Source organism: Rhinoraja longicauda, chromosome 23 (genome assembly GCF_053455715.1).
Source record: "Rhinoraja longicauda isolate Sanriku21f chromosome 23, sRhiLon1.1, whole genome shotgun sequence".
Lineage (NCBI taxonomy): Eukaryota > Metazoa > Chordata > Chondrichthyes > Rajiformes > Arhynchobatidae > Rhinoraja > Rhinoraja longicauda.
Window position 1 is genome coordinate 10,829,948 of NC_135975.1, and position 21,706 is coordinate 10,851,653.

Below are 21,706 nucleotides of genomic sequence, written 5' to 3' on the forward strand. Positions count from 1 at the left end.
TTAAAGGAGATGTGCAAGTTTTTTTCTGCAGAGAGTGGTGGGTCTGGAACATTCTGGCAGGGGTGGTGGTTGAAGCAGATATGATAGTAGCATTTAAGAACCATTTAGGCAAAACATAAACAACTGTGAACACCAGGCCCTGGGGTGGCTTAAAGGTCTTATTCCTTTCTTTCAGGGAAGTTGCCAATCGTTAACGACATGGATGAGCTGATCTCAATTATTGCACGGACAGACTTGAAGAAGAACCGAGATTACCCATTGGCATCGAAAGACTCGAGGAAGCAGCTGCTCTGCGGCGCAGCAATCGGAACACGGGAGGATGACAAATATCGACTGGACCTGTTGATGCAGGCAGGAGTGGATGTTGTTGTGTTGGTAAGAACAAAGCAGGGATTTGTTGTGGAGAGATGTCAGCTGGCGCTAAGTGGTCAGCAAACTCCTTTCATGTCCACTCCTTGACAATGACACGTTGACTCAGTGAGTTGCTCTCTGCCTTCTGAATTCAAAGGTCATAGGTGAAGCTTCACTGTTGTCATTCCACTCGGAGTGCTGCACTCTTGCAAATGTCCTCCTTCAGATGAACTGTTAAAACCACAGCCCGTTTTCACTTCCTCGTGACTGTAAACATTTTATTTTGTTGAAGGAGATTGAAGGAGGCGATGTTAAACACAGAGTTTTGTAATCTTTATTTGCTATCGCTTTCAGGATTCCTCCCAAGGAAACTCAGTTTTCCAGATAAACATGATTCGATACATTAAACAGAAATATCCAGAGTTGCAAGTGGTTGGTGGGAATGGTAAGTGAAGATCAACACTTTATCCCCTTTTGACCTTCGAAAGTCATTAGTTCAAGCTCCACTTTAATCCTTTATTCAGAATAACATTTCGTTGCTCCGCCGAGGAAGATTGTGCTTGGATATGGCCAGATTGTTTCTTTGGACCAAATATCCTTTCTTTGCCCCTCTCTATTTCACAACAGCAAAATGACTTGATCCTCCCACTCCTCCAATTTCATAAGGTCCATCAAATCTACTCTGCCATCCAATCGTGGCTGATATATCTCTCCCTCCTAAACCCATTCTCCTGCCCTCCCCATAACCTCCGTACTAATCAAGAATCCATCTATCTACCTTAAAAATACAGTACAATACAATATCTTTATTGTCATTGTACAAGTACAACGAGATTAAGAATGCCACTTCCATCTCGATGCTCTAAAATAAATAAAACACGGCAAAAACAAAAACAACAAAATAAGGGGGAAAAAAAGAACAAGGTAAAGTGCAAAAAGGTTCATGCAGGGTCAGTTGTGCCAGATGACCATGGGGGCAGAGACATCATAGATCATGGGGGGCACTCAGCAGGTCAGATTCAGAGCAGCTATAGCTCTAGGAATAAAGCTGTTTCTTAGTCTGGAGGTGCGGGCGTAGAAGGCCTTGTAACGTCTGCCAGATGGAAGAAGTTCAAACAGACGGTGGCATGGGTGTGTGGAGCCCTTGTAGATGCTGGTGGCTTTCCTGAGGCAGCGTGCGTTGTAGATGTTCTCCAGGGCTGGTAGCTGTATCCCAATGGTCCTCTGCGCTAGGCAGACGACCCGCTGAAGAGCTCTCCTATATGCTGCCGTGCAGCTGAGATACCACACATAGATGCCGTATGTTAGTAAGCTCTCTGTGGTGCAGCGGTAGAAGGTCATCAGCAACTGTTGGGGCAGACCAGCCTTTTTCAGCATTCTCAGGAAAAACAGCCGTTGCTGTGCTTTCTTGACTAGCGCAGCGGTGTTAGTGGACCATGTGAGTTCCTCTGAAATGTTTGTGCCCAGAAACCTGAAGCTGGACACTCTCTCCACACTGTCCCAGTTGATGAAGACTGGAGTGTATTCCGCATTCTGTGGCCTTCTAAAGTTGCTAATTAGCTCCTTGGTCTTAGTTGTGTTTAGGGACAGGTTGTTCTCTGAGCACCAGCTCGCCAGGTTCTGCACCTCAGCGCTGTAGGCTGATTCATCGCTGTTGGAGATCAGCCCGATCACCGTTATGCCATCCGCAAATTTGACGATGGTGTTGGTGGCGAATGCAGGAACACAGTCGTGTGTGAAGAGGGAGTAGAGGATGGGGCTCGGAACACAACCCTGTGGTGTGCCAGTACTCAGAGTGGTATTGGAGGACAGGTCGAGGCCCATTCTCGCTGCCCGAATGCGTTCCATCAGGAAATTCAGGATCCAATTGCATATTGACGAGCTGAGGCCTAGCTGGTGGAGTTTGGAGGAGACCTAGACTCTCCCACTAGTGGAAACATCCTCTCCACATCCACTCTATCCAAGCATTTCACTATTCTGTATGTTTCAATGAGGTCCCACCTCATTCTTCTAAACGCCAGCGAGTACAGGCCCAGTGCCAACAAACGGTCATCATAGGTTAACCTACTAAGTTCTGGGATCATTCTTGTAAACCACCTCTGGACCCTCTCCAGAGCCAGCACAACTTTCTACAGATATGGTGCCCAAAATTGCTCACAATATTCCAAATGCGGCCTGACCAGTGCCTTATAGAGCCTCAACATTACATCCCTGTTTTTGTATACAAGCCCTCTTGAAATAAGTGCTAGCATTGAGTTTGCTTTCTTTACTACCAATTCAACTTGCAGATTAACCTTTTGGGAATCCTGCACCAGCACTCCCAAGTCCCTTTGCACTGAATTCTGGATTCTCACCCCATTTAGAAAATAGTCTACACCTTTATTCCTATTACCAAAATGCATGACTCCACTTTGCTACACAATATTCCATCTGCCACTTCTCTGCCCACTCTTCCAACCTGTCCAAGTCCTTCTGCAGAGTCTATGCTTTCTCTACACTACCTGCTCCTCCACCTTTTATATCATCCGCAAACTTTGCCACAAAGCCTTCAATCCCCTCGTCCAAATCATTAATATATACAGTGCCCTGATGTTTGGGACAAAGACCCATCATTTATTTATTTGCCTCTGTACTCCACAACTTGAGATTTGTAATAGAAAAAAATCACATGTGGTTAAAGTGCACATTGTCAGATTTTAATAAAGGGTATTTTTATACATTTTGGTTTCATCGTATAGAAATTACAGCAGTGTATACATCGTCCCCCCATTTCAGGGCACCATAATGTTTGGGACACAGCAATGTCATGTAAATGTCGGTGCTGGCTTGAAGGGTCGAATGACCTCATCCTGCACCTATTTTCTATGTTTCTATGAAAGTAGTAATGTTTAGTATTTTGTTGCATATCCTTTGCATGCAATGACTGCTTGAAGTCTTTGATTCATGGACATCACCAATTGCTGGGTGTCTTCTCTGGTGATGCTCTGCCAGGCCTGTATTGCAGCCATCTTTAGCTTATGCTTGTTTTTGGGGGCTAGTCCCCTTCAGTTTTCTCTTCAGCATATAAAAGGCATGCTCATTTGGGTTCAGATTGGGTGATTGACTTGGCCACTCAAAAATTGACCATTTTGTAGCTTTGAAATACTCCTTTGTTGCTTTCGCAGTATGCTTGGGATCATTGTCTTGCTGTAAAATGAACCACCGGCCAATGAGTTTTGAGGCATTTGTTTGAACTTGAGCAGATAGGATATGTCTATACACTTCAGAATTCAATATGCTACTACCATCAGCAGTTGTGTCATCAATGAAGATAAGTGAGACAGTACCTACAGCAGCCAGACATGCCCAGGCCATAACACCCCCACCACCGTGTTTCACAGATGAGATGGTATGCTTTGATCTTGAGCAGTTCCTTCTCTCCTCCATACTTTGCTCTTGCCATCACTCTGATATAAGTTAATCTGCGTCTCATCTGTCCACAAGACCTTTTTTCCAGAACTGTGTTTGCTCTTTTAAGTACTTCTTGGCAAACTGTAACCTAGTTTTGCGGTTAACCAGTGGTTTGCATCTTGCAGTGCAGCCTCTGTATTTCTGTTCATGAAGTCTTCTGCGGACAGTGGTCATTCACAAATCCATACCTGACTCCTGAAGAATGTTTCTGATCTGTCGGACAGGTGTTTGGGGATTTTTCTTTATTATAGAGAGAATTCTTCTGTCATCAGCTGTGGAGGTCTTCCTTGGCCTGCCAGTCCCTTTGCGATTAGTAAGCTCACCAGTTCTCTCTTCTTAAAGATGTTCCAAACAGTTGATTTTGGTAAGCCTAAGGTTTGGCTGATGTCTCTAACAGTTTTATTCTTGTTTCTCAGTCTCACAATGGCTTCTTTGACCTTCATTAGCACAACTTTGGTCCTCATGTTGATAAACACCAATAAAAGTTTCCAACGGTGATGGAAATACTGGAGGAAAGACTAGGTGCTGAGAGCTCTCTTTTCCCTGCAAAAAGGAGGCATTTAAACACACCTGAGCAATTACAAACACCTGTGAAGCCCTGTGTCCCAAACATTATGGTGCCCTGGAATGGGGGGGACTATGTATAAACACAGCTGTAATTTCTACATGGTGAAACCAAAATGTATAAAAATACCCTTTAATAAAATCTGACAATGTGCACTTCAATCACATGTGATTTTCTTCCATTACAAATCTCAAATTGTTGAGTACAGAGGCAAATATATAAATGATGGGTCTTTGTCCCAAACACTATGGAGGGCACTGTAACGTGAAGAGTAGCGGCCCCAGCACCGTCTGTTGCGGAACTCTACGAGTCACTGGCAGCCAACCAGAAAAAGCCCCCTTTATTGCCACTCTTTGTCTTCTGCCATCTAGCCAACCATTATCCATGCTAATATCTGCCCTTTGATACCGTGGACTCTCATCGTCCTAAGCAGCCTAATGTGTGGTACCTTATCAAAGGCTTTCTGAAAATCGAAGTAAATCGCATCTACTGACTATCCTTTGTCTGTCCTGCTATTTACTTCTTCAAAGAATTCCAGCAAATTTGTCAAGCAAGACCTCCGCTTCACAAAGCCATGCTGTTTTCAGCTTATTTTATCGTAAACTTCTAAGTTCAGGTTGCTCCTCAACGTACGATGGGGTTATGTTCTGAGAAACCCATCGCAAACCGAAAATATTGTAAGTCAAAATGCATTTAATACACCGAATCACGTGGCCGGAAGCAAGCTGCGGTTCGCTGCCATTTGCACCATCACAATGTCGAAATATCGTAAGTTGGGGAGCATCTGTACCCCGTAACGTTATCCTTTATAATGGAAGGCAAGTTGGCCTTCATACGAGAGGATTTGAGTAGAGGAGTAAAGAAGTCCTTCTGCAGCTATACAGGGCCCTGGTGAGACCACATCTGGAGTATTGTATGCAGTTTTGGTCTCCTAATTTGTGGAAGGACATCCTTGCTATTGAGGCAGTGCAGTGTGGGTTCACGAGGTTAATCCCTGGGAAGGTAGGACTGTCATATGAGGAAAGATTGGAAAGATTGGGCTTGTACTCACTGGAATTTAGAAGGATGAGAGGGGATCTTATAGAAACATATACAATTATAAAAGGACTGGACAAGCTAGATGCAGGGAAAATGTTCCCAATATTGGGTGAGTCCAGAACTAGGGGCCACAGTCTAAGAATAAAGGGGAGGCCATTTAAAACTGAGATGAGAAAAAACCTTTTCACCCAGAGAGTTGTGAATATGTGGAATTCTCTGCCACAGAAGGCACTAGAGGCCAATTCACTGGATGAATTTAAAGGAAAGTTAGAGCTCTAGGGGCTAGCGGAATCAAGGGATATGGGGAGAAGGCAGGTACATGTTACTGATTGTGGATGATCAGCCATGATCACAATGAATGGTGGTGCTGGCTCGAAGGGCCAAATGGCCTCCTCCTGCACCAATTTTCTATGTTTCTATGACTCTAAAATCTTACCAACCACTGAAGTCAGACTAACTGGCCTATAGTTCCCACTATTCTGCCTTGCTCACTTTTTGTGCAGCGGGGTGATATTGGCAATTTTCCAAATATCTGGGATAACTCCTGACGAGTGATTCCTGAAATATCACTATCAAGGCCTCCACAATCTCTAAAGCTACCTCATTCAGAACCCTAGGGTGCAGACCATCTGGCCCAAGTGACTTATCCACCTTCAGCCGTTTCAGCTTCCCAAGCACCTTCTCCCTGGTAATAGCCACTCCACTAACTTCCACCCCCTGACTCTTGAATTTCAGATACATTGCTGGTGTCTTCAGCTGTGAAGACTGATGCAAAAAAGCTATTTAACTCCTCTGCCATTTCTTTATTCCCCATTATCACTTTTCCTACATCATTCTCCAGTGGTCCAACATCCACTCTTGCCTCTTTTTTGCTCTTTATATAACTGAAGAAACTCTTGCTATCCTCTTTTATATTATTGGCCAGCTTAGCTTCGTATTTCATCTTTTCTCCCCTTATTGTCTTTTTAGTTGCCTTCTGTTGTTCTTTAAAAGCTTCCCAATCATCTGGCTTCCCACTAATCTGCTATGTTATACGCTTTCTCTTTTAGTTTCACTCCCCCCCAGATTTTTACTCTCCTTTTCCCTGATCTCCCCTCTCTATTATGATGCCACTGTTGAGGGTTACTGATGAGGATCGCAGGCCTTTGGGAGAACCGATGCTTCCTTTACTGTTGACCGCATTGCTTCTTTCTGTCTTTACAGTGGTAACTGCAGCACAAGCCAAAAACTTGATTGACGCAGGTGTGGACGCTCTACGGGTTGGCATGGGGTGCGGTTCAATCTGCATCACTCAGGAAGGTGCGTTTGGTGAAGTTATGTACAGGTACATTGGTGGGGTATCAGAACAAATCCGCCTTCATCTTAAATAGGAATCCAAACACAATCCAGGATTAAATAAATTAATGTGCACGTACCGGATACAAGGGTTGTTCTGTGCTTGAAGGTTCCGTTCCCACTGGTTTCTACCACAGCAAACAGCCAGGCATAATTTAATATTCCTAATGTGGAAGAAAAAACTGGTGTTAGTTGATTAATGGGGAGGAGGTGGAAATTCAGCCTGCTCCACCATCATGTGGCTATTCTGCCAAAAAACTCCCATTATTCACTCCATTATTTACTCCATGTTCTTTGATATTCTTAAATTCATAAAAAATCTGTCAATCTGTTTAGGAATATTCAAATGACTCCTTAGGGAATTGCTGAAATATTGCCTAGGTCTTACTACACACAAGGCATTTGTTAAGGATTTCAAATCGAATTGGTCATTGCACAATCAGCAGAGAACGTCCCCATAGATCTTATTATGGAAGGACATCTTTGATGAAAATATTGTTTGGGCCTAGTCATGTCTCAAGGAGCTCCTGCAGTGATGTCTTGTAGGTGGAATTATTGATCACCACCAACCACAGCCATGCCAAACAAGATGTCCGATTTACACTAGTCCAAACTGGCTGCATCTGCCCATATCCCTCTAAACCTTTCCTATCCATGTACCTGTCCAATTGTCTTTATGTTGTTATCATACTATGTTGTATATAGTACTATCGTGTTTATTAATGGTGTATATACGATACAGTACTATAGTAGTATAGTCATAATTGAATATGTTAATAATGCTTTCCATCACTTTGAATTCAATTTGGCTGGCAAATACTTGGATTGGATTTGCCTGTTTTTCGAGAGCAGTGGTTTCATGTACATGGTAATTTTCTACATTATTGGGCAGATGCCAGTGTGATAATGAGCTGAAGGTGTAACTGGTTCTGGAGCATAGGTCCCTTCCCCTGCAGCAACTCTCAGTTCTCTCTACGCTCTTATTGTGCAGTAATTCATTGAAGTGTGCACCACCCTAACCTGGCCATCCCAACTTCAGAACTCCCTATATTTTAGCTACGCTGTAATTGCATAGTGCAATGGTCCAAGAAGATGCAAAACCACCATTTTGAAGGCTGATTTGGGGCTTGCAATAAATGCTAGCACAGAATGAGAACAATAACTGGTACGATTTGGTGTGAGGAGAGTCTGTTGGGGATGTAAATAACATTTCCTGTAGAAGCCCCATTCCTTTGGCTACAATTAACAAATTGAGGAAGTGGGTGCAATGCTGTTCTAGGGCAGGACTGCAGTTATGTTGAGGGATGTGCTGCTGCCCGCTGGTGGTTCTCAGCATTACAGATCGATGCTTATGATTGAGAATTCTCAGCTTTTCTTCTCCAATGGTGTTTTGTTTGACAGTTAACAGTTAGAGGGTCCGGGAGCGCCGCCACTTGCAGGTGCTGGTCCCTCCCTCTCTCTCTCCCCCCCCCTCTCTCCCCTCTCTCTCTCTCCCCTCTCTCTCTTTCCCTCTCTTCCTCTCTCCCAGAGCCAGCGAGAACTGCGCCGCTCCTTCACTCACTTCCTCGGCCCCGTCTCCCTCTAACGCAACAAAATAAGAACAACCACAAGTGTAGTTGTTGTTCAGAACCCCCGCATCCCCGGGGTGAGCGGCGGCGGCGAGGAGGGAAGTTTCACTTGTGTTTGTTCTTACTTCACTGCGTTCGAGGGAGACGGGGGCGGCACAGATCTCGCTGGCGCTGGGAGAGAGAGAGAGAGAGGAGAGAGGGAAGGAGCAGCCCCCGCAAGTGGCGGCGCTCCTTCACCGGACCCTCTGACACCCTCCCCGCGCTCCCGGTCTCACCCGCTGCTCCCTCTACCCCGACTCTTCCCCTCCCCCCATCTCTCTCTCTCTCTCTCCCCTGGTTGAGCGGCGGTGGCGAGGAGGGAAGTTTCCTTGGGTTTGTTGTTTGCGAGGGGGCGCTGCGATCTCTCGCCTTGTCCCAGCTCTGGGTTGAGCTTCTGCCTCCAGTCCCCGCCGCCGTAGAGCTTGCCGCGGGCCATAGTTTGGAGATCCTTGCTCTAGATAGTGTCAAGCTTGTGATTGTTTAACATCATCTTGCATTTATGTAAAGTATTACCAATCCCAGGGCCAGAGAGTTGGGTGGCAGTTCAGCTTGGTTATCTCTCTTCCATTATCCTGCTGATGAAATGGTGATTCTTTTAGGTGGGGTCAGACAGGAGAGGCAAGAACTTTCTCTCTCTGCTTGTCCTAGTGCAATAGGCATTACTTGAGTTGCAATTGATCTAGGAGGCCAGCCATGATTCAGCTCAGGTCGTGTGTGATCCAATAGGGCTAGAGTCTGATGAAATAAGCATGATTTGTTTCCATTGCAGTTATGGCATGTGGGAGACCTCAGGGTACTGCAGTGTACAAAGTGGCTGAATATGCTCGTCGGTTTGGTGTCCCGGTCATCGCAGATGGTGGAATCCAGACGGTCGGGCATGTGGTGAAGGCTCTGGCCTTAGGAGCCTCAACAGGTATCTACTCATTATTCAACTTGCCCATGCTTTGTCAAGGCATGCAGTTAAAACAAATTTGGACATTTTGCAATGTTTAAATTTCACAAGGCTTTTTATGCCTATATTAAAAACGAGGGTAACCAGGGAGAAGGTAGTACTGCTCAAGGATAAAGGAGGGCTTTTTAGCTGAGTCGAGGTGTAGGGGAGGTACGAACCGAGTAAGAAATTCCAGCACTTTGTGTACTAAACAAGTACTTTGTACTTGTTTTCACCAAGGAGGTTGCTTGCAAGGTTGCTATTTATTGTCTATCCCTAAATGCCCTTGAACAAGTGGTGCTGTAGTTCCTCTGAAGGGGTGTCAGATTATTGGGAGGTAGTTTCAAGGTTTGCATCCAACAGTGGTAGTAAGGTGATGGACTTCCAAGTGGAGACGATGTGCATCTTGGGGGTAGCATGCAGCTGCTGATTTTCAACATCCATGAAGCCCTTGTGTAGGTGATATAGGTGTTGTGTGAGTTGTGTGAGCAATTGCTATGCATTTTGTAGATGGTATACAGTGTATACCAATGACGGTGGGAATTATATTTTGGAGAAATTTACAAGAGCATCAATCAAAGTGCTTTGCCCTGGATGGCAATGCTCATCGTGGATGCCCAGTTTTGAGCAGCCAGATATGTGTTTGGTCAATGGTGTGCCATTCAATACAATGGAGGGTTTTCTCAATGTCAAGATGTGACCACAATGACTATGCAGTGGTCACTTTATCAAGTATGGATGCATCCATACTTATATCCAAACTAAACATCTGCCCGAGGTGGATGGATGAGGACTGGATTAAGTTGACATTCCTTGTGTTGGTTCACTCTCCACTTGCCACAGACCCAATCTCGATGATATGTCATCAGCATTTGGCCTACTCAGTAGGTAATGGTGTAAATAGGCCATGCTAGGTGATGAACATTGAAGTCCCCACCCAAAGTACCAAACCGTGCCATTGCCATGTTCTGTCCTTTCAAGTATTGTTCAACATGGAGGAACACTGTCTCATCATCGGAGAGATAAGTGATAATCAGGAAGGTTTCCCTTTCCCGGTTTGACTTGATGCCATGAGACCGCATGGGGTCTAGAGCTAGTCACTCCTTCGTCTTTATCTGCCATCTCCTCTGGTGGATATGTTCTGCTGCAGAGACAGGGAGTGTGATGGATACTTCTGGCACATAGTTATACTAGATTATACCTTAAAGATATTGTCAAATAATTGTTTGGCTAGCCTGTGATTCAATTTTCTAAATTTAAACACCATTCCCCAGATATTTGTGAGAATACATTCAAGGTCTTCCAAGAGGAAAAGATGTTTGGAAGTGGAATAATAAGGGCGATGGGCTGAGTTTTCAGGGGCAGATGATGGTGTATTAAAAGCAGGCATGATATTTGAATAAAGGAAATTGTTAATCGTACCAGTTAAGTTTGGGCTAGAAAGACTGCTTAGGAAATGGGATCGAGAGAAGAGGGGTCACCTCTAGGACAAGATGAGCTTTGAAAGAAACTAGTTATGATGCATTCAGTACCACAGCAGTGGGGAAGCATTGGGGCACACTCGGCCTGACAGTAGAGAGAGAAGTACCAAGAGCGCACAAACGGATGGTGTCATTCATTTTGGCCATCTGTTGGAGAGGGCGGAAGGAGCTTCAGGGATAGGTCTAAGAAAACTAGAGGTGAAAAGTCAGTGGTTTGTACACCAGGTGACCCTGCAGTATTGAAACAACTTTACATCATTTATAACATACAAGATCTATCTTCTGGATTTGGCAGATCGTGTAAATGATTTACTTGCTAACTCATTTCTGCTCTGGGATACTTGAGTATTTGATTTTGAAATCCTGATTTGCAGTTGACCGGTCAAATTTCATTTCATAATTTCAAATTTGTGTTTGATAATTTTACCCAAAGATGTCAAGTGCCCTCCATAATGCTTGGGACAAAGACTCATCGTTTATTTATTTGCCTCTGTACTCCACAATTTGAGATTTGTAATAGAAAAAATCACATATGGTTAAAGTGCACATTGTCAGATTTTAATAAAGGCCATTTTTATACATTTTGGTTTCACCATGTAGAAATTACAGGAATTGACCATTTGTTAGTTTTGAAAAACTCCTTTGTTGCTTTAGCAGTATGTTTGGGATCATTGTCTTGCTAGAGAATGAACCGCTGGCTAATGAGCTTTGAAGCAATTGAACTTGAGCAGATAGGATGTGTCTATACACTTCAGAATTCATTAGGCTACTACCATCAGCAGTTGTGCATCAATGAAGATAAGTGAGCCAGTACCTTCAGCAGCCAGACATGCCCAGGCCTTAACACCCCCACCAATGTGTTTCACAGATGAGGTGGTATGCTTTGGATCTTGGGCAGTTCCTTCTCTCCTCCATACTTTGCTCTTGCCATCACTCTGATATAAGTTAATCTTCGTCTCATCTGTCCACAAGACCTTTTTCCAGAATTGTGGTTGCTCTTTTAAGTACTTCTTGGCAAACTGTAACCTGGCCACCATATATTTTTGCAGCTAACCAGTGGTTTGCATCTTGCAGTGTAGCCTCTATTTCTGTTCATGAAGTCTTCTGCAGACACTTCATGAGTGTTCATTGACAAATCTGCATTTGACTCCTGAAGAGTGTTTCTGATTTGTCAGAAAGGTGATTAGGGATTTTTGTTTATTATAGAGAGAATTCTTCTGTCATCAGCTGTGGAAGTCTTCCTTGGCCTGCCAGTCCCTTTGCGATTAGTAAGCTCACTAGTGCTCTCTTTCTTCTTAATGATGTTCCAAACAGTTGATTTTGGTAAGCCTGGGGTTTGGCTGATGTCTCTAACAGTTTTATTCTTATTTCTCAATCTCATAGTGGCTTCTTTGACTTTCATTGGCACAACTTTGATCCTCATGTTGATAAACAGTGATAAAAGTTTCCAAAGGTGATGGAAATTCTGGGTGCTGAGAGCTCTCATACCTGGATTAAGGAGGCTTTTAAACACACCTGAGCAATTACAATCACCTGTGAAGTCATGTGTCCCAAACATTATGGTGCCCTGAAATGGGGGGACTATATAAATATAGCTGTAATTTCTACATGGTGAAACCAAAATGTATGAAAATACCCTTTAATAAAATCTGACATTGTGCACTTTAACCACATGTGATTTTTTTCTATTACAAATCTCAAATTGTGGAGTAACAGAGACAAATAAATAAATGATGGGTCTTTGTCCCAAACATTATGGAGGGCACTGTAAAAGAGGTGTGCCGAACTGAGAGCAATGTGGAGTTAAGTCTTAAGTACATTTGATTCGAGGTTGAAAATGGCCTTTCCTCTTCCCGTTCCTCAGTATTTAACTTGTCCTGTACCATTGCTTTTCACATGCATCACAGTTAAGGTGGGATATAGATAGAAATTAACTTACCAGGGAAAGCTCAATGCCTCAATAAGTTCATGTCAGCTCTTTCTTTACTTTTCTTTGTTTCCACCTCCTCTCTTTCACTTTTTCCAACCCTTCTCTCTCACCCTCCCCTCTCAGTGATGATGGGTTCATTGCTGGCAGCTACCACGGAGGCCCCAGGCGAGTATTTTTTCTCCGATGGAGTGAGGTTGAAGAAATATCGTGGCATGGGGTCACTGGACGCAATGGAGAAAAGCACAAACAGTCAGAAACGATACTTCAGGTAAGTTTGGGACCAACTGTCATGGAGCAGGAGGCTGTGGCAGGGTGATATCTTTGTTTGCTGAGGTCAGGTTGATTCCCAAGTCCCATCCTGTCTGAAAGTAGCTGCAGTCTGTATCTGTACGGATTTATTTTAACTTCATTGTTAAGTATGATTCAATTAAAAAAACACACAGTGATCTTTGACTCCAAAACCCTCACGCCTGACAGATATGACCTAGGTAAGTTAGATCAAGCCATATCTGCCAGATCCACTCACCCTTAGAGTGAATGACCTGCCTTGTGATCGTTAAAGAAACATTAAGTTAAATTTGATGTTACGTTCATTTTTTTAACCCCTGAGTTACTGCGGAAAATAGTGTTACATCCTTGCAGAGCCCTTATTCAGCAGAGGCTGGTCATAGAAGGCTGGAGAAATTTTGCCTCCTTTCAATCCCATACTTGTCCTTAATACTAATTCTGTCTTCTTGTGTTCAGTGAAGGTGATAAGGTGAAGGTGGCCCAAGGAGTTTCGGGATCAATTCAGGACAAAGGATCAATCCACAAGTTTGCACCTTACTTGATTGCAGGAATACAACATGGATGCCAGGATATTGGAGCCAAGAGCCTCTCCATCCTTCGGTGAGTTCGCCTTACCTGTGTTTTCTCCATATCTTTAGCATATTCATCATTGTTTCACTGTTAAAATAGAAAGAAACAATTGATTCAAATTAGGAAAAAAAACTAATGAGAAGTACTAATTTTAAGGCCCCAGGTAAAACCCCCAATTTTCCTAGATTTTCTCTAATAATTTGAATCTTTTGGAAGCTTGCTTGGCTGCAGAAGATGATGGGAAGGTTTATTCATGATGTAACAAACCTACGTGAGTGTGGGCTGGCTTGATGGGCGTCGGTCTTCCAAACAGACATCTTCCCATTTGATGGTGATTACGTTTAATATAGTGGGGCAGTCGACTGGGACAGTGCGGAAGAAAAGGAAGACTTGTTGTCACAACACTCCTGCTTCAGTCTGAAGAAGGGTCTCGACCCGAAACGTCACCCATTCCCTCTCCCAGGTGCTGCCTGACCTGCTGAGTTACTCAAGCATTTTGTGATACCTCCTGCTTTGGATGATTCTGTTCTGAAAAGTTGGGCAATACACCTTCAATACCTCTTTGCTCTTCTGATCTCATAACACCACCAACGCTTCATAATCTCTTCACCCTGTTGCCTGTTTTTCAGGTCAATGATGTACTCAGGGGAGTTGAAATTTGAGAAGAGAACCATCTCCGCTCAGGTAGAAGGAGGTGTACATGGTCTGCATTCGTAAGTCTTCCAACATGTCTCCATTCTTTCTATCTGCATTCATTTCTGCTTTTAGTGGTGGATTAGTTGCAGCCCACCCTCATGATCATGTAACCTTAGCCAGAATGGCAGATTTACAGAGTTGATCCCTTCGTTCCAGCACCAATTGAGATAGGGGAGGAATGTGTCCTCTGACTAACTTGAGGGGCAGTACAAACATTTAACCCATTGTCAGGCACCAGTTTGACCTTGTTCACCTTGTCGTTGATAGAGAAGAAGTAAACTTCAGCAGTTCTCCTCCCTCAGTGTGACGTCATTTCACTTGTTTCTCATTTTCCCTTCTTAGTACCCCTGCATACCTTTTCTCTACTAGTAGGTGCCAGCTGCCCACCCAGGCATGCCAACCTCGCCCTTTACTCCCCGGCACAACTGTCCTCTCGCTGTGTGCATGCCCACATTCAGCCCACCTTCCATGTTTTGAAATGTTTTTCAATGTAATAACCAGAAATGTGGCCGTCAATTTGAGCACTTGGGAACCCAGTGTATACCAATGTCATTGGCAAAATATAATGTTGTAATGCTGACTGAAAAACATATTGATCAGAACTTTGAAGGAATGCTCCTGGTTCCCTTCAGATAGTGTCATGGAATAGTTTAGATCTTTGGAGTTGGTTAGATCCATTTACCAGAGCAGAATGAGTCTCAGCATAACATCTTTTCTGCTCCGATGCATAGGCTTAAATAATGTGTATCCCTCTAAAATGAACCTTCATCTGGTTCCTATCAGAATACGTCAAGCAGAGCAATGAGCAAAATATGATCATACAAACAATTGTTCTGACCCGATTCAGTGGCTACTACTGAATAATCTTCTGGGTACTTTATTTATCTGAGTCAGTATTTATAAAGGAAGCACTTTGCTTATTGGAGCTGGTTCATTCAACGTGAAGATCCCTTGGTGTATTTAATTTTGGGAAGGTGGATGGTTTATGTGAATAGGTGGACAGTCCTGGTGTATGGTGGAGACACCAGTCTTGACAGGTGTAGTGTCTTTTTGAGTCGAGGAAGGTACACTGCAAGGAAGGAATGGAAATTATTCAGGATCACCCGCACACCAACCACCCTTTCCCTTAACAGCAAATGATGCTATCTCTGGGATCACCTAAAGTGCATGTACATTGCCTGGCAACCATCTTCTGCTCATACGCATAGTAAGTCAGGGTCACTGCTCTGTGGGGTGTCAATAGTTTTACATTCTCCAGCTTCGTGAATTGATAAATTTATTTTTGGTATGAGTGCGTCAGGTGCTGCAGTCTCCTCTCTTTGAAACCTTACAAACCAGTGGCCTTGATTATAATATGAAAGGAGCTATGGGGCATGTGCTGTTCTCACCTGATATACTGTATCTGGCAGTTACATGTTAAGCTAGAGCTGTATTTTGCCATAAAGGCAATATTATCCACGCATTTTTATATTTCTTTCTCTCTTTTGCTCATGCAATCACATATCAGATACACATTTTTGCCATGTAAGTAAACCATCATAACCAAACTGATTAATAGATTACCTGCATCCTAAATAGTGTCTGCCACAGAACGTTATTGAAGATTTTTTCTACCCTGTATTTGAATGTTTGGTGACGCAACAAGTCCCCAGCTTGAAGTTTGGCCGCATGGAATATGGGGTTATGCCTCTGGACTTGCCACACTCTGGCCTCGGCCCTTGGTCTGGGTTGCTTCGTCAATGGGGAGTTTATCAAATGGTCTCAGTACCTACAAGACAATGGAGTTTAACTTTAAATGTTTGAAGAAATGTGAGCCTGAAGAAGAGTCTTGACTGGAAATGTTATCTATTCATGTTCTCCAGTGATGCTGCCTGACTAACTGGGTTACTTCAGCATTTTGTCTCTTTTTTAAACTGTCCTCCACTGTGTTTTTTCATATACTGAGAGGTTTTAAGATCTGGAATATCAGTGAGTACCCATTGAGAATTCAGCATTGTGTTTTATGAAATTTTCAAATTGTACCTATGTGACCACTGGAAAAATTCAGTGGCACCTTTTCAAGGTGGTGTTCTGGCAAACATGGTGCCTTTGTATAACCCTGAAGAGTAGATTATTCTCGTGTCTCTGAAGTGACTTCTATTTCTTGAACACGTGGGATAATCTTACTTCCTTTGCAGCAGTTGGGGGAACATAAAATGTTGCCAGAGCAGTGACTGCTCTGGCCCTGGTTATTCTCAGGGCAATTAGGTCTGCCCATTGCAAAGCTGGAATAAGAACAGGTAAGTCTCTTTCTGGTCCTCTGCAACTCTCTGATGCTGATCCAGTCTTCCTCCTTCACCTATCTCCTATCAATCCTCTTTCATTGCTGACCTGATTGCTCTCTAATCCATCAAAACTATTGATGGTGACCTTGATCACTTTCACCCCATCTCACATTTCATTCAATGCCTACCAATTCCTGAACTTGCCCTCCCCCACCAATCCTTGACCAAGGTCCTCCTATTTTACTCGCAGCACAAGCCCCAATTCTACTTTCATTCTGTCCCAACCCTTTAATTCTCTGAGACACCCAGTGGAGCACTTGAGCTCCAACCACTGGTGTCCTTCCCCCAACTGCCATTAACCCAATGTTCAGCCAAGATTCCTGACCGTGATCTTGGGCCCTAAACCTCAGCCATAATCCTACTTCCCCCAGGTCCCTCCATCCCTTGCACTGAACACACTACAAACCTGTTTAGGTCTATGGTCACAGTCTATTCTGAACTCATCCTTGTTCTCCATTTCTAGACATTTAGCAAAACTGTGCAATGTCCATGAGTTACTTCCAGTGCAACTAAAGCTTGCAGTAGGATACCCTTTGACCAAAACAAACAGTGACACGTACCACAAAGTCAGTCTTATACATTGGTATACATTTAAGTGTGTTAGAATTTGCCATTTTTACTATGTCTGTTTAAAGGTGCCCAGTATCATACTTATGCTGACTGCTGGAACAAAAGAGAAAGGATGAAAGAACTTGTGTAAATTATGCTTTTTGACATCCTTGGATCATCTCACTGTTTCAAAGCTATCGGATCACTATCAATTGCAGTCACTGTGGTGAAGGCAGATACAATGAAGTCCTGCAGATGGCAGTGCAATGAACAACTAGTTGGTTGACAAAGTGTTGCAGTTGACGGGTGAATAACTGAAAACTATCGAATGGTCAATAGAAGAAAGATTAGAGGATAAGTGGCCTTTCCTCCTGACTGGAATTGTGGTGTGCTGATTTTCCAGGGATCCCATGATTACATTTAGCAATTACATAGGGCGGCACGGTAGCGCAGCGGTAGAGTTGCTGCTTTACAGCGAATGCAGCGCCGGAGACTCAGTTCGATCCTGACTACGGGTGCTGCACTGTAAGGAGTTTGTACGTTCTCCCCGTGACCTGCGTGGGTTTTCTCCGAGATCTTCGGTTTCCTCCCACACTCCAAAGACGTACAGGTATGTAGGTTAATTGGCTGGATAAATGTAAAAATTGTCCCTAGTGGGTGTAGGATAGTGTTAATGTACGGGGATCGCTGGGCGGCACGACTTGGTGGGCCGAAAAGGCCTGTTTCCGGCTGTATATATATGATATGATGATATGATACGATGATATGATACATTGCTTTTTCTCTTTCAGTTACGAGAAGCGGCTTTACTGAAGAAGGGAGTGTTGCTCACCAGACCACGGCTCCCAACGTTCCCTCCCCGCTGGCCGTCAAACAGCAAAGGCACCCTTGACCATCTTCCTCTGCCTGTTGAACTGAACTAGCTGTCCTGTTTTGCACCTCCTGGCTTGTGACGCACAATTTTTTTCACTTTTGTGTTTGGACTTTTGTAACTTAAACTGTGAAGAATATAGTCAGAGAGGAAAAGAGCAACACAACAGCTGCCTCACCAACAAGATTAAGTTACTGGCGTGATGGGCTCCTATGTGCTTGTTATTTATCCATGGTCTAGATACAATTCTGGCACCTAGCTTTTGCAGCAAGATTTCACTTCTATCGTTTCACTCAACAATCGGACTATAATTTTGTTTTTGTCACCAGAATTGTTCATTTCTGCTTTAATTTAAAAATAATAATTTTGATGGGGATAAACAAAATTTGTGTTCCGTCGAAATGACCAGTGTTGTCAAGAGGTGGATACAGAGAGAGTGGTTAACATTTTATCCTTGTCAAAAACACCAATGCAGCAAGAACTTAGCCAGTCAAGCAGCACATGATGGCAGAGTTCTGCCAGAACATCTGATTTTGTTTCAAATTCCAGCATCGGCAGTTTTGTGTTTTACATTCTCTTTGTCATTTAATACTCAATGGTTCATGCATTACTGCAATTGCTAGAAATGATTTATGTTTAAGCACCTCCCTGCTGCACAGCAAAACATGACATGGTTGGTGGGATAGGAGGGGATTGTGGGCCTTGGATGGGAGTTGGAAACTGTTGATTATATCTGCTTTCTGAAGGCTTGGTGAGCTTCCAACATAGAATTCCATTAAGTATTTGAAGTCACATCACACAGTGCGGAAAAGGGGAGTTGTGAACGGGCTCTACTCCTCACATAGCATGCCATCGTTTGGCTCGGCTACACTTGTGTGGCTATTTCCTATGATGATCCCGGACGACCTCATGGGGCATGTCCCCGTTTTGTTTACTTGAACTGTAGGAAAATCCATCAGATAAATTGACGCGTTGTTCATTCAACTTCTCTCTTCCCCATCCTTTGTCCACCGACTAACAATCTTCCACTCAGTTACAAATGCTCATGCCAAAAGTCAGGATACATCAGTGTATTATCCACAAGTCCGGGTATGGCAATCTAGGCCGTGGCTAGGAGGAAGAACTCCATTCCTGATGCTTACTGTTGGACAAAGCTTCATGAAAATTATTTTGCAAATCAATGCCTGTATAAAACAAAATCTGAGGTGGAGCAAAATGGAATAAATGCTTTTGGTTTTGAGAAATTTTTATTTGTCATTAGCCTTTCAGTAAATCCAGCCAAATCTTAATGCTGAAAATCCCTTTGGTTGCTGAGCCCTTATTCTGGAAATTTTAGTTCACAGCATTGCATTTCTAATTCTGCACGAGAAATAGAAACAGAGCTCTGGAAATTTAAGAAGTATAAGCAGTTACTGTAGAGAAATGTTAAAGTACTTATGTTTCCAGATTCTGTTGGATCCAGCACCTTTTGCAGCCGAATTCCATTTAAATCAACAGTCTTGTTTGGAGGAGTCACAGGCAGCTTATGTAGGATAAGTATATTGCAATAGGGAAACTATGGGCAAATGTAGAAGGTGCTTAACCTATAACAGGTGTAAGTGGAAGCAAAATGTGGTGTTTTCTTCCACACACTCTAACCTGTCGCCTACAGCTTGTAGCTGGAGGAAAGGCCATTGTTTGGAGCTCAATTCGTCTAAATTCTTAGTACATTAATCCCGTCACCACCTTAACATGGGACAGCTGGTATAGTTTTCCCTATAGCCCTTGAGATAGGAAGCTCTACTCCCTTTTGGGTAAAGCCTTTTAAAAGCCAGCAAAATAAACCAAGGTACTCTAAAAGGAGTGCAACCAGACAAAATTTGACATTAAACAATTTTAAGGGAATGTTGTGACTGACCAAAAGATGAATCTTAAGAGGTGAAGGTTTAGTGTGCAAATTTTGGAGCTGGGGGCCCAAACAACCAAAAAGGCAGGCTGCTAATGCAGATGTTACATTCAAAGATGCACTGCAGGCCAAACGTGTGAGGTGCATGGGTCGGAAGGCTGCAGGATTGAAAAAGAATGCGAAGAAAGTGAGGGATTGCGAGGGATTGCAATAGAAATTTGTTTTTTTTTAAATGTTTGAAATTGTTGCCATTGGAGTTTTAAGGCAATAATATGGGTTCTGATTCCAAGAAATAGTGGACAAGGGGAGTTTAGTCCAATGTTAAAATGTCAGTACGAAACTCCAAATGAATTATGTAATCGTAGGAAATTTTGCAATCAGGAGAACCAAAGAATAAAGTGGCAAGCTCTCACTGTCTTTATACATAAGCACCAGTGGTGCCACTGGTGTCAGTCTTTATGTGCTATTTATTAAGGATATTTTTATAAGTGATGGATAATTATCGCCAGGCGTTGGAGTCTGGAGATGCGGTAAAATGTGCCCATCAGGTGATGTTTCAGATGAGAGTACCCACCTGTTGTGCCAGCAAGACGTAGGGTTGAGCAACATTTGAAAGAAAGAAGGGTTTCTGGTATCCTGGCCAGTATTTATCATTCAGGTAACATCACTAAACAAATAGATGAGCTGGTTGCTTGCTAAGCGCACATGTACTTTCAATACAGAGTTGTACCTAGGATGTTCTGGGTCTGAGATTCATTTTGTAAATTCATATTCTCATTTTTTTCACCCTTTTATTACTGAAATATGATGAATTGTCCTGACAAAGATGCTTAAGGTGTGTTAACACCTCTTCCCCAGTGACTCCTTATTCAGATATCTTCATTCAGGTAATAGGATAATCAAGAATATTAGTAGTAGAGTCTGTACTACTAATCTAGAGTGTGGAGTGACACACTTAATCCTTGGGTTAATGGGAAAGAACTTGCATGGGGAAGGTCAATCCAAAGTGTGAGTTCAATTTTCTTATGGGATTTGAAGTCATATTTTGTAACCCACGGGCATAGCTGGCCCTATTAAATCAAGTTGGCATCTATATAGAACAGGGAGGTAGAGGAAATTATAGATTAATCCAGAATGAAGCCCTTCACCCAACAGTTCTCAGAAGGAACCATTTGGAGTCAATCCCTATGTTTTCCCATAGCCCACCAAAGTCTACCCTATCAAGAATTTGCTGCACCCTTCTACTACCCTTTAGGTCAGTACATCCCAGGTTGTAACAATTGATAGTTTTTTTTTTTGCCAAATATGTAACTTGAAGGTGTGCTTCGTGCCACTGAAAATATTTCCCCATTATCATGAACCCTTACTTTAAATCTTCCTCCAACATTTTGTAGTGTATATGAATGTGAGTATACCTTTCTATATTGTGCATGTGATATGTATGTTGATATATTGTTATCAGTCACTGCCAGTAGTTGACAACCTTCAATAAAGGATACTTTGTTGGTAGCTCTGTCCTTGCTACTTGCCTCTTTGAAGAGCAACACAAAAGCTTATTTTGTCATTGAAATTTGAAGTTTGAGTTTAGTTTATTCTCATGCGTATAAAGGTACAGTGAAAAGCTTTTGTTGCGTGCTAACCAGTCAACGGAAAGACAATACATGATTAATTGCTACTTGAGAGAGTTTCAGGGTGTTAATCAAGTGTGAGGCAATAGCACAGGGAATTCACTAGATAATTGGTAATGAATGCAGGCAGCAGAGGTGGATAGATTTGTGTCCTTGAGAGGTCTCAGCCATTTGTTCTGTAAATGGAAGATGTTCCTGAACATGAAC

General features: G+C 43.1%; 1 protein-coding gene across 4 annotated transcripts in view; it reads left to right on the forward strand.

The window, feature by feature from the left end:
- LOC144604848 (inosine-5'-monophosphate dehydrogenase 1) overlaps positions 1 to 21,359 on the forward strand; it is a 57,027-nt gene extending 35,668 nt beyond the window's left edge. For 2 of the 4 annotated variants that reach the window (XM_078419600.1, XM_078419601.1), the window contains 8 exons: positions 176 to 375; positions 706 to 796; positions 6,608 to 6,703; positions 9,116 to 9,259; positions 12,812 to 12,956; positions 13,433 to 13,576; positions 14,176 to 14,259; positions 17,907 to 21,359. In XM_078419600.1, the coding sequence (XP_078275726.1) occupies positions 176 to 375; positions 706 to 796; positions 6,608 to 6,703; positions 9,116 to 9,259; positions 12,812 to 12,956; positions 13,433 to 13,576; positions 14,176 to 14,259; positions 17,907 to 17,928 (926 nt within the window). In that variant the 3' untranslated portion in view covers positions 17,929 to 21,359. Of the gene's footprint in view, positions 1 to 175; positions 376 to 705; positions 797 to 6,607; positions 6,704 to 9,115; positions 9,260 to 12,811; positions 12,957 to 13,432; positions 13,577 to 14,175; positions 14,260 to 15,749; positions 15,767 to 17,906 lie in introns of all 4 variants that reach the window. The other 2 variants (XM_078419599.1, XM_078419602.1) reach the window with 2 other exon arrangements.
- The last annotated feature ends 347 nt before the right edge of the window (positions 21,360 to 21,706 follow it).